The 13,858-nt window shown below is 42.7% G+C and overlaps 1 protein-coding gene across 2 annotated transcripts in view; it reads right to left on the reverse strand.

The window, feature by feature from the left end:
* The window catches only part of LOC136632981 (cytosolic phospholipase A2 epsilon-like), a 47,202-nt gene extending 36,085 nt beyond the window's left edge, over nt 1-11,117 (reverse strand). Inside the window, exons 1-4 of one of the 2 annotated variants that reach the window (XM_066608325.1) lie at nt 10,909-11,117; nt 6,215-6,284; nt 4,870-5,006; nt 314-445 (exon numbers count right to left, since the gene is read on the reverse strand). In XM_066608325.1, the coding sequence (XP_066464422.1) occupies nt 314-445; nt 4,870-5,006; nt 6,215-6,284; nt 10,909-10,941 (372 nt within the window). In that variant the 5' untranslated portion in view covers nt 10,942-11,117. Of the gene's footprint in view, nt 1-313; nt 480-4,869; nt 5,007-6,214; nt 6,285-10,908 lie in introns of those variants that run through there. The other variant, XM_066608326.1, reaches the window with a different exon arrangement.
* Between the last annotated feature and the right edge of the window lie 2,741 nt (nt 11,118-13,858).

A 13,858-nucleotide genomic window follows, 5' to 3' on the forward strand; every position in this document is an offset into this window, starting at 1 on the left:
GCTCCTATTGAGCCCGGCAGGATAGGAGTAATGCTATCTGTGGGGTATTTTGGATTGTCTATCTGCTTAGCAAATTGTATATTGAGAACACCTTGTCCCAGAAGGGTTTCACCCGGTCACAGCTCCACCATATGTGGATCATTGTGCCCCTGTCAGTCCCACAGCGCCAACACCGGTCCGAAACTGAAGGGAAAATGTGGTGCAAATGGTATTATAGCTTTTGTAATAATGTAGTGTATTATGAGCTGAGTTTTTTTTTGCACATGTAGTTAGCATACAAAGGTAAAAGATTGCCAAACACCATTTCAATTACCTCTTTATTGAAAGTGAAGCTTTCCACCACTTTTTCATTGAGTGGAACATTACCAAGGTCATAACTCACTGTGAACAGATGGTCATCTCCTGTCGCTACATCCTCATCCATCAAACACAGTTCCAAGACATTCTGTGAGTATGACGAAAAAATCATACCTGTTATTCTGGGCATAAAGGTACATTGTATGTAATCAATGCATGCTGATGGAATGTAACCATCTCAAACTCATGTTACAATGATTACTCAGAAATATCCCTTTTTAAATTGTAATGGCTGTAATTAAACTTTTTCTATGATACCCATGGTTAACTTTAATGACATTTGTTAACATTGAAATGAAATGAGTAGTTGTGTTCGTAACGGATCTTGAAAATGAGTTGTTTGTTTGTCTTTACAGGAATACAAGAAAGTCTCTTGGCCACAAAATGTTTTTCTATCACAACGACATTAGAGATCCAGTGACAAACAGTGGTTTCCTGCCTGCCTAGTGTCACACACACACGGAGCCATGTGCCCAGTATGAAGAACTGACTGAGCAACATTAAAGGGGTTGTCCCGCGCCGAAACGGGTTTTTTTTTTTTTTTTCAACACCCCCCCGTTCGGCGCGAGACAACCCCGATGCAGGGGTTAAAAAAGAACACCGGAGAGTGCTTACCTGAATCCCCGCGCTCCGGTGACTTCTTACTTACCTGCTGAAGATGGCCGCCGGGATCTTCACCCTCGGTGGACCGCAGGGCTTCTGTGCGGTCCATTGCCGATTCCAGCCTCCTGATTGGCTGGAATCGGCACGTGACGGGGCGAGCTACAAGGAGCCGGCATCCAGCACGAGCGGCTCCATTGAGGAAAGAAGAAGACCCAGACTGCGCAAGCGCGGCTAATTTGGCCATTAGACGGCGAAAATTAGTCGGCTCCATGGAAACGAGGACGCTAGCAACGGAGCAGGTAAGTGAAAAACTTCTTATAACTTCTGTATGGCTCATAATTAATGCACAATGTACATTACAAAGTGCATTAATATGGCCATACAGAAGTGTATAGACCCACTTGCTGCCGCGGGACAACCCCTTTAACCATTGGTTCATAGTCTTCAATTAATGCCTTACTAAAGAAAATTTGGGATGCATATCAAATGATGTACCTCTGATAAGCAAAAAGCCATGTCACATTAATTGGTGGGGCAAGGAGGCTTAGAAAATGGAATTAAGCTATAGACGGGAAAGAGGTTTCTAAACTGGAACTTTGTAGCAAAAATAGTCTGGTACCATGTTAGCCAGAAATATTCCTGTAATGTTAAATACTTACGGCTACTTTTTGCGTCTTTATCAGGCAATAATTAAATTATACCTGTGGTTTAGCCTGACGAAGAGGCACTAATTAGCCTCAAAACCTTGTATATAAAATATTCTAGTTAGCCAATAAAAGTATCACCTCTGTAATGCTTTTATCTTTTTTTACATAAAGGTATTTAAGCAGGAACGTAGCTAAAGGCCCATGGGTCCGGGTGCAAGTAGTTCAGTTTGGGCCCCCCTACCTACTGCTCTTCATTTCAGCTGGCCGTGATGCCCCTGCTGGTTTTCTAAAGGTAATTTATATTATATTTGTATTCAAACCAATTGCTGGGTTTTTAAAAGTAAAGGCACAAGCTCCGAAACACATGCATCCCCCCTGCTCCCCCACCCACATCCCCACCAAATAAAAGCATAGAGCACATATCTGTTAGAAAACGTCTGTAACACAGCAAGCTTGGGTACAGCTAGCTGCTCAGCTCTAGTGTACCTCGAAATAATGCAGTTACCACATCAAAAAATAGCAAAATTGTGTTTTTTCCATTTCACTCCAACCCTGTTTCCCTGAAAGTCCTAGCAAGATGTTTCAGGATTTTTGAGGATGCAGAATGATTTTTCAAGATTTTTGAGAATGCTTGAACTACAAGCCCTACCCCCTACTCCAAAATTAAGCCTTAGTTACAGTCAATAAAAGAGCCAATTTAAATACTGTCCAGGCAGCCATACATGTAAAAAAAAAGTATAATATTTTGGAGCAATAATAAATATATAATAATAAATATAAGACCCTGTCTTATTTTTGAGAAAATAAGGAATTCGTAATTTGTAAAAGATTATTATTATACGGTTCATTCAATAGTACCACTGAAAAAGACAACTCAAAAAATTCAAGCCCTTAGACAGCTACATCAACAGAAAAATAAAATTATGATTTTTTGAAAGTGGGGCAAAAAAAACTAAAATATGAAAAAAAGGAAAAAAAAACTCCTAAACAGGTTAAAATAGACTGCGAACACCGCATTAAGGTATGGCCATTTGTGGCTGGGAAAATCCACAACTAATCTGCAGAATATCGCAAGTTGACTGCAGAGCAATTTAGATGGTGGATTTTGTTCTGCAGGTTGTGGATGAGATTGCTTGAACTCTCATCCACATTAATTGTAGTGTAAATCGCTGCGGATGTTCCCCAAATATTTCTGCTATGGAAAATCTGCAGAATACATATAGATCACCCTGAGAGTTTTACAGAAAGGCCTCCTGCACACTAAACATGCACACAGAACATTTAACCCCTTAAGAATGCGGCCCTTGATTTTTTTTCATTTTTGTTTTTTCCTCCCCACGTTCAAAAGAATGATGTCTCTATTTATCCATCGATGTAGATGTCTGAGGGCTTGTTTTTTTGCAAGACGAGTTATATTTTTCAATGCTTCCATTTAATGTGCCACATAGAATACAGAAAAATTCTAAATGGAGTAAAAAAGGAGGGGGAAAGCAATTTCGTCATCTTTGGGGGAAGGGGGTCTGTTTATACAGCATACACACTGCAGAAAAAGTGACATGATAAATTTATCCTATGAGTTAGTACGATTATGGATACCAAATTTATATAGTTTTACTTTTGCTGTACTACTCTTAAAAAATAAAATATTTTTGGAAAAAATGTAAATTATTTTCTTCCTCCATCTTCTGACACTCCCCCGCGCTCCCTAAAATTATGCCATTGTTTCAGTGTTCAGCATTTGGTAAAAATAACATGATAACTTCCTTGTATGGATCAGTGCGGTTACTGCGATACTGATTTTATATAAATGTTTTAACTTTTTACTACTTTTGCACAATAAAAACACATTTTTAAAATGGAAAAATTGAATCTTCAGTGCCACGTTCTAAGGGCGCATTCAGACGACCGTATATCGGCTGCCGGCCGATATACGGCGTCTCTCTCTCTGCAGGGGGTGGAGGCTGAAAGAGCCGGGAGCAGTGATCTGAGCTCCCGCCCCCTCTCTGCCTCCTCTTCGCCCCTCTGCCCCTTTGCAATGAGAGGAGGTTGGGCGGGGCGGGGCTAAGTTCCAGGAATCCGCCTCTCCTCATTGAAAATAGTGCAGAGGGGCGGAGAGGAGGCAAAGAGTGGCCAGGAGCTCAGATCACTGCTCCCGGCTCTTCCAGCCTCCACCCCCTGCAGAGAGAGACGCCGTATATCGGCCGGCGGACGATATATGGTTGTCTGAATGCGCCCTTAGACCCACAACATGTTTATTCTTCCAGCCACAGAGCTATGTGAGGTCTTGTTTTTTGTAGGAAGAATTGTAGATTTTATTGGTTCCATACAGAGGTACATGTGATTTGTGGATTGATTTGTATTACGATTTTTGGGAGGAGAACAAAAGAAAAATAGCAATTCTGGCATTGTCTTATTATTTTTACAACATTCACCATGCGCAATAAATAACAAAATATTTTCATTGTCTGAGTCATTACGAACATGTTAATACCTATTATGTGTTGCTTTTTAATTTTTTTTTTGTTTTCTATCCATCTAAAAAGGCTTTTGTCAGGAAAACTGTATATTTTTTTAAAACTGTGTTTTTTCTTTCAATTAAACTTTACAGAATTTTTTTACATGACTTTTTAGTCCCTGAAGGGCACTTGAAGATGCAATCATTCAATCATTAGGATAGTACACTGCATTTCTTATGTAGTACATTCTACTAATCCTATAACAGCAGTCTACTAGACTAGTAGACCAACCTCCGGCAGAGTCTGAGCTACATGGCAGACAAAGAGACCTTTGTCAGGCTTCTGGCTGCTATAGAAACCCATTAGTACCTGGCCATCACACTATAGGGTGCCGCTTGGTGACAAAATAAGTCCCTTCCCCCTGTTATCTGCTTACATGCTGCAGCTGCTATTGATTGTGGCATGTAAGGGATTAAACTACAAGGATCTGAGGTTCCTCCACTACTGGCAGTTAGAGCAGGAGCCTGGCTGTCAGTAGTCAGCCAAGCCACCACCTTAAAAAGATTTGTGTGTAGGTTTAAAGCCCATTAGTGATGCCAGTGAAAAGGCTTATTGGCCTTAACTACACTTCTGACAGTGATATATCACCGTGCATAATTACAGTGCTACTGCATTTATATTATGCCGAAATATAAGGATCTTTGTTTGAAAGAGTTTTAATGTAGCATGTCTAGAAATAAAAGTTTTGGGAACTAGAACTATACACATCTTATGTCATTCATGTTTCAGAGTTTCCAACTTCTTACCTTAACTTGGCTGTGGATTCTGAAATGAAATGTTTCATCCCAGACAGGGTTTTCATTATTCCAAATAGTCTTGGTTCTCTTTTTACCTGCCAAAGATGTTGGAAGCCTCAAGCATACATAGCAGTCCGGTTTGCTCACTGTGTGCAAGTAAATAGCTTTTTAAGCAAGATAAACATGGACATCACAGTATAAAAACCACATAAAGCCTACAGTGAGTAAAAAGACCTAGTGTCAACCTATAACTCTATGAATAGGCCTTGTATCACAATGATGGAATCCCGACTACCTAGATAGCTGCTGAAATCTCAGCTAAACTTGGACCAAGGAATCCAGGGTGACTAAGAAACTAGACACTCTTAAATTCAACCTAAGAAAAGGTCTGAACAAAATTCAATTTTGAAGCTCTTAGATAACAAAAGATGTAAGTACTGACTTTGAAAATGACCAATGCTAAAAGGCCAATAAACCAGAACATGGAAGAGAGTCTAGGAAGAGTGGAGGAAGCTTCCAAAAAGATTCTTGTGCTCAACATATCAGGATCTGCAGATCCCGAATTAGACTGACCTAATGGTCACCATTTCTGTTTCCAGTGACCACCAATAATCTTAGATCTATGTGTATTTATTGCAGATTCTCAATCTCATATTGTCTTATCGCAGGCTTCTCTCTACGGCTAATGCATGCATGTTTCATTTGGCATCAAAGGTTACACATCTCTCTTCTGCTTTTTAGCTAATGAGGTGGCTGAGATGAATGCTGGCCCAGTCAGTAATGTTCCTATTATTTAAACTAGCTCCTCCTTGCAGAGGGTGCGGTTATACTTACTGTATACTGTTCAAGTCTGGTGTTCAGTGACTATGACCTGTATGCTGGTCTTATTTGGTTGTATGGCATGTCTCTTTGCATCTACTTTCCCTGTGTTCTGTTCTCCGTGTCTAAATGTCCTTGTTCCTCTCTGACGCCGGCTTTAAACAGCGGGCTTGCCCTTTTCGGAACGGGTGCTCCACTTTGTGGTGGGTTTAGTCAGGAAGGTTAGAGGTGCTCTGTCGCTCACAGTAGTTAGTTACTTTCTCCCATTCACTGTCTGATCCTGCATCTAGCTACTCCTAGCTTCCCCTATAACATGTCTTTCAGTCTGCATCAATTTTCAGCTTCCTATTCTTCATTCTTGTTTTGTTGGCAGTTCTGGACAGACGTGTAAATGAGAATAGATGTATTCAGTAAAATACTGTATGTATGTATATTTTTTGTGTTTGTGTCACTGTTAGCTCACCCTTCCTTACACATAATATTGCATATGCTATTAAAGGCAAATACAGTTGCTTGGTAATGGGGAATAACTTACCCAGATCTGTCGCATGGATGTTCTGAGCTTTTATAATCCTCACAGCTAAATCATAGCTTGATGCATCCTCCTGCAAGTGAGGACATGAATTTAATTCTTTAATATAAAACAAAAGTGTTGTTAAATTTATATGAATCATTTCACACAAATCAAAATTTGCATTTTATAATAACAAACTTAATGCAGAGTGCAACCAAGTCTCCTTAAAGGAGTTATCCAGTCTTAAGAAAACCCGACCTTTTCTCAGAATAGATCATCCATAGCAGATCGGTGGGGGTCTGGCACTTAAAATAAGTTGTTTGCCAAGCCTCTGTCACGATGTATGGATCAAGAAGAAGAGAGCTTCGTACATTGTGCAGTGGCCTTACATAGTATTGCAGGTACTTCAAGTATTGCAGGTACTGTTCTCATTGAAGTGGGTGTGATCTTCGCCTTCATTACCATGCCAGGCTACTACACAATTTACAGTTCTACTTGCTTGCTGTTCCATACATTGAAGCCACGACAGACGCCCTGCTAATCAGCTAATGATGACCTATCCTGATATTGATATTCCGCTCAAAATTGTGCTTTTTGTGTAGGCGATATCATGCAGACGGGCGCCTTTGAAGTGGAATTTCACAGCAAAATAGAGCATGTCGTGCGGAAAAAAACACTGTGTGATGGGAACCCATTTAAAGTAATGGGTTCTTTTCACTGAGTATTCCGCCCGTAAATACGCAGATGTGCGTCCGCCCTTAGAATCAGCAGCATTTTTCAAAAGCGCTGCAGATCGTTGCAGAAAAGTCCCGCTGCATGTGAAGGAGATTTTAGAAATCTCCTCGACTTGGCTTATATATGCTGAAGAATTTCTGCCACATGTGGAGGCAGCCTAATGGTTGCAGAGATTGTTGACAGCATCCTCCAGACTTGGCTCTTGGGAGCAGTTTGTCTGGTGTTCTACATGGAAAATCCTTGGCACCAGCCAAATGTTACGTGTTTTTGAGTCCACTTTGTATTTTCATTAGCCTGCAATCTACCATCTTCATGTCGATTTTTATCTGCGCCTCCTTCCTCCATTCAGTGGGAGAGAATCCAAAACATAACCACGCAGGCATATTTACCTGCAACACCCGTCTCCATTAATCTATCTCACTCAGGGTGACAGTGACCCGACATACAGGTCTGTGACTCAAGAGTGGGTCTGGTCTTGTATAACATTGATGATGGATGTATACTATAATTAGAAGTAGAAAATAGTAGCATTATAGCATTTCCTCATGTCTCTTTTATACGAGAAGGGAGGAACACATTATGTCACGTTTATCTTACAGATAATACTGAATACGCAGATGTAATTAATCAGCACATACGGAATATATATCAGTATGAATCTACTGTCAGTTTTGTGGAAGTTTGATGTCACTAGATTGCTGTTGTCATGACATGTACCAAAAATATCAGAAATGCACTATGGTCATGTGAAGGGTCATTGCAGAGTGTGGAGAACATCTCACACATGCCACTGAATACTCAGCCAACCAAGCATCCCCCCCGACAGTAGCCGGGACGTGGGTTGTTTACTCATGTGACCACTGCAGCCAATAGGAGCATGGACAGAGATGTCATTAGCGATGTCCTATAAACTTGTCTCGGGGCTTCTACTTCAGGCCGAGGGCACACAGCCGGGTCCGATCCCGCAGCGGACTCAGTCCTGGTGACCAGCTATGTACTTGTCCAGATTCTTCCGCTATATACTGCGAATGTGCCGGCTGGGGCACATGTGCAGTAAAGATGATGATGATTGCGGAAGGGCCGTGGGTCGGGCAGCTTCCATTGACTTCAATGAAAGCTGTCAGCACGGAATCCAGCTTAAAATAGAGCACGCTGCAATTTTCCCCCTGTGAGCGGAAAATCGCAATTGATTTCCGCTTGTGGGCATGAAAACCCGCTTTTACATTGCATGCTTATGCAGGGTTATTGGTGCAAAACCTGGAGGCGGACGCCCCCTCCAAATTCCGCAGCAAAAATTCACCCGTGTGCATTGGGCCTTAGAAGTCCATGTGACAGGTTTACAAGACATCAATGGGTTTTTCTCGCCTGGTGACATCACCTGTCAGATCACCACGTTGAGTATATTGATCTTCCATAGTTTGGTGCACGGGGGGCCCAAAACTATATGAAAAAAACCTCGGAAATCCCTTTAAGGTCAAAGCTCTGTGCAGGTTCTAAAGCCAAATGGACCTCACTAAATGTCCAGCAGAATTCCCAGATTCGTCCGTCATCATTCATCACTCTAGAGGAGACATTTCCACTATTGCAGACTTCAAAATCAGTGTGCACAGCCCATAGACATCTTAGGCTGGTATATGACTGCTTGACTATGAAGACTCAATCCATAAAGTTGCCTATAAACAATTCTTTTGTTGATGTTGATGTGCCGCATGGTAGTATATAAACAAAGGATTCAGATTATAATGCAGCAGATGGAGTCACCAAAGTTTACAATATTTGGAAACATGGGCATAGAACAATAACATGACAATAATGGTTAAGCAATTAAACTTTCACCTTCAAATACCTTGTCAGTAACTAAATCCTGGGATTAATAATGCTTTGTACTTGACACAAAATAATACCAATGCCAAAAGAACATTATCAATAATGCTGTAAGTAGATCAGTCTTATAAAGCAGAAAGACAAATCATGGAATGCAACACACATTTCAATTTTAAGGGATTAACTCTCTACTATCTTTAATATTCATGTTCTACTGAAACCATAGCAATCAAACTCCCTTGAAAATGGGATCAGATCACATGCTACCCTCTGTATGATATATCAGTCTGACGGTAGCAGCATGCGTAACAACCGTTCACTAAACAGTAGAACCTCTGTAAAGCAAATTGTAGTTTGTTCAACAGGCCTGTTGGCTACCTAATAGCGTCTCCAAAGGTGTACAAATCTAATATAAGATTTGAGGCCAACCTCACTTACAGTTTGTAGCATGGGAATCATCACGATTATCAGTTTAGGTTAATCCATGGTTGGATCCTTGTCGCAGCTCTGATGCTTCTACCAGATTGGGGCCATAGCACAGACTTACTTTCTTCGTGTCCCCCAGACAGCTCCTGCTGCTTCTCTCCTGTCTCCAGACTAGTACGCATCCCTCCAGCAGCACCTCAGCAACTTTGCACAACACCCTGTGCTCACCTTCACTGTGATGCAGAATACACCTCCTCCTTCAGCTCATCTCTTTCACTCTGAGTCCCTTCTACACACCTGCTGTGCAGATGAAATTTCCCTTTTTATGGGACAACCTTATCCAATCAATAGTCATTTTTCAGGCATGCACAGTTCTACAGCGCCAACATTTGCACAAATTTTGTTGCATCTCTCAGTCATTGCTAAAGCAACACTTTAACCCTTTAGGGCATATTCTGCAACAGTCCCCGGATCCCAATTCCAATGTGTAGATTTTGGTGTGGAATTGAAAATAGCTGAATTCTGCCAGCAATTCCACATCAAAATCTGCAATTAGCAGTGCAGACTTTAGTGCGGAATTCAGGGATGGTACATTCTGCAACACTGTTTCGGAATATTCCTTCCTGTGTGAAAAGTCCCTAAAATGAGCAAACCCACTAATTAGAGGGGTGTCAAATACTTTTAGCCATGTTGATATTTATCGTATGGATGCTATTACATGTGGCGTCTCTCACCTGCAAAATACAGGCAGAGCTTCGTTGATCGTGGCCAGCACCTATAGCAGTTCAGTCACAATGATGAGAGTAGGTGCCACCTGCAATCGTCGTTTCTCTGCCTGCATTTAGTGGTGGAGAAAAGCTACTATGTAATAGTACCACAACACACTTTGATATAAATACCATTTAGCAACAGAAACACAGTGATACGATACAACCCATAACCAAATGTTAGAAGCCCTTCTTAGAAGAAAGCTCCATGCTGATCACCTGTTTGCCATGCATTCAGCTATTCTATCTGTGCTGATGAATGGTTGTTGAATGGTGAAGGTTATGGTCGCACAAAGTTTACCAGAACGGGAGCCACTCTTTCTAGCTACACTCCCTAGTATGATGTCCATGTGCAAAAAAAAAAGGGCATGTAAAAACAGGTTGTCCAGATTGGATGACCACGTAAGACTGTGAAAGTAGTTATATAGAGCTAGTCTATAGGACACATGGTACAGTAGAGCAGCACTCAAAATGACTATATACATTGTCTTTTCATCAAGTCATCTTGGACCATCCTACATGACTCAGTTAACAAAAATGTACTTGATACTACTGTATGATTCATTAAGGAATTACTCCACAAAATACTAGATTTGTACAGATCAATAGTGACATTTTGCATCTCCTTTAAATATTAAACTAAGAGCTGAATGTCTGAAAAAAACATCAATCACACAGAAACTTTTTTTTTTTAAAAAAGGGAATATCAACCTAGAGGGAATACCAATTTAAAGGGAATGAAATCTCTTACTCCAAATAGATATACGAGCTCATTAAAGTGCGCCTGGCTTTTTTGTTTGGGAATCAGAGTACATGGACCTCTCACTGATGGCATCTCCCAGCATGTTCCTGTGAAATATTAGAAGATATGGCAAGCTAAATTTCCCCTTTAAGTTATTATATGGAATTTATCCAATATGTTTCATTATTTCACAGATAAGAGGAAGTATAAATCTTGCTTACCTTATAAAATGTTGAAGAAGATATTGTATTCATCCTCAAGTAGTTGACGTCCCACACAAGGCAAGAATTTCGGAAAGTGCTTCTCACTGCGTCTAGGTCTCTTAACTAAATGTCATTTTCACCCAAATACAGTGATACCTCCCATTGTAATTATTTTACTTTGTGCCATCATCCTTGTGTCTCAGTGATGACACCCAAGTCATTCCAAAGTTGTGACACTGCACACGGAAGCAGACTGCAGACTATATTATGCATAAGTAACCTGTGTAAGGGTGGAGGCATTATGTGGGTGTAGAAATGGCACTGAGCCAACACAGAGATATAATCATCAAGATTTAGGATCAATATCAGGATAATTTGGAAAAGTAAAATGAAAAAAGGTTATTTAGCAATTTAGTCTTGAAAAAGAAAACATGAAGAGGGGAATTTATTAGCACCCAGAAGGACCAGGGTATTTTGGTCCAAAAAGACCAGACACTTTTTTAGGGATTTACCCATGTATTGGGGGGCCAGTAGCAGAGATGACAGTCTGGCGGAGCGAAGAGCGGGTACCTCAGTGACAGCACTCCCAGCTGCAACGGCCACAGGGGGAATTGGAGGCCAGATGGCAGTGCGGCGAGGAGAGGAGCATGGAGCACATTTACAGTGGTCCCGACCGGCAGCAGGGGACAGGAGTGGAGGTGCCAGTCCACCAGAGAGAACAGCAGGGAGCTGAGTGGCAGCGATCTCGGCTAGTGCAGCCGGCCAGAGGTATGAGTTCGGCATCAGGGGGAAACAAGTTGGTCCCGCTGTCAGTGTTCCCTGCTGTCGCAACAACACCTCGGCTCTGTGTCTCCTCCCTGCCGCAGTGCTAGCTAATCGGAAGCTAGGGGCCTGACGGGCATTCACTCCACTAAAGGCCTTCAGCCCCTAGCTTCCGGTGTAGACATAATACAACAGTACCATTTTAATGTGTTTCTATTCAAAATTATATTTTAACAGGGACCTTCTGTGATTCCCAATTTTGTTTTTTGGGAGGTTTCTGTGACTTATTATTTTATATTGATTAGGTTTATATAAAGCTTATAAAATTCCATACAAAGATTTTCTTTTGATTAGATTTTCAAATCCTCAGCCTAGACACAGAGATAAATGATAACATTCTGTAAAAATTAGGTAATTACAGCATATTGTTTTATTATTGAGGTCAGTGTGAAGAGTGTGAAGTGGTGGGTGCAGGCACAATGTTATCATGTAGCTTTGTCTAAGCAGGTGATTTCGAGCTCAATATAAAAAAACAGGATCTTCTGTTACTAGACAGATATATTAGGAAAATAATTTGCATAGTATGTTAGACCTATTTACGGTAGATATACATTTTAATAAAATTGGCAAATTTCTAAAAGAAATAAGTTACTTTATCCTTTGAGTGGGCTGTATTAACCTAATTTCACATGGGCAAGTGTGATATTGGGCCGTGAAACTCAGGCCAATATTGTGTTCGCCAACGTGTGATTTCCCCACAGATGCAAGGCATTTTTTAAATTAAAAATCGGGGAAGTAATGATCCTCCTGAGTGGCTGACAGCTGTGGCGGAAGATCGTAGAGTGTCTCTCTGTTTTCAATGGGAGACTATGCATAGCAGGCGCGTGCACATGGTGCGATACTTTGCCGGCCCCATTGAAAATAATAGGTGAAGCAATAAGATGGCATGCCCAAAGATAGGACATGCCACAATTTTTGGGAATGAGTTGTATTTTAATGCATCTCCCAACGCACAAAACCCGCACAACTTTCTTGTCCATGTGAATGCTCCTCCTGAGGAGGAGATTGAATGCAGCGATGGCCATGCATGCTCGGTGCCACACCATTAAAGGAGATGTCTCGAGGAAGCAGTTAAATTTTTTTTTTGCCCAGTCCCCCCCATTAAACATACATTACTAAGCCCCCCTGTAAATGACATTTCTAGCTGGTTTCTACTTACCGTTCCAGCGTTTCAGCAACTTATAAAAGTTTTCTCAAGATGGCCGCCGGCTCTTTCCCCGTCGCTCGCTGCAGCCCGACGTGCGCGCTCCCGAGACGCCGCCAGCTGTGTCTCCATGGCAACCGGACGCATCGCAGCCGCCGACCAGACGCCCCGCAGCCGCCGACCAGACGCCCACCGCCAGGCAGCAGGTAACCGGCGCTAGCCCCCGGCTCCCCAGCGCTAGACCCTCAGCCCAGGTGAAGGCCCCGGAGCCCAGCGCTAGGTTCCGGAGCCCAGCGCTAGTTCCCCCGGCCTAGCGGCAGCCCCCCCCCCCGGCCTAGCGACAGCCCCCCCATCGCAGCGGCAGCCCCCCGGCCTAGCGACAGCCCCCCCGGCCTAGCGCTAGTTCCCCCATCACAGCGGCAGCCCCCCCGGCGCAGCGACAGCCCCCCCCGGCGCAGCGCTAGTTCCCCCGGCGCAGCGCTAGTTCCCCCCCGACCCATCACTTACCTGGGACGCTTCTTGGGGCTGCTGGGCTGGGCTGGGCTTCTCCGCTGGGCAGCTCCAGTTTCTGCACCTTCCTCTAACAGAGGAAGGTGCAGAATGGCCGCTGCAGCGCGCTCCCGAGCAGTGACAGCTCGTCTGCGCATGCGCAGAAGAGCTGTAGCGGGGAGCACACTGAAGCGGCTCGTGCTGAATAGAGAAGACCGGACTGCGCAAGCGCGTCTAAAAAAGCAAGCTGCCAGCGAATTTAGACGGAACCATGGAGACGAGGACGCTAGCAACGGAGCAGGTAAGTGGAATAACTTCTGTATGGCTCATATTTAATGCACAATGTACATTACAAAGTGCATAAATATGGCCATACGGAAGTGTATAACCCCACTTGGTTTCGCGAGACCACCCCTTTAATTTTCAACAGAACTGCTGGAGATAGCGGACTACAAGCGCTCTACTATTTCTATCAGCCCCATTGAAATGTTTGTCGCGGAGACCGCGCTATTG

Source organism: Eleutherodactylus coqui, chromosome 6 (genome assembly GCF_035609145.1).
Source record: "Eleutherodactylus coqui strain aEleCoq1 chromosome 6, aEleCoq1.hap1, whole genome shotgun sequence".
NCBI lineage: Eukaryota > Metazoa > Chordata > Amphibia > Anura > Eleutherodactylidae > Eleutherodactylus > Eleutherodactylus coqui.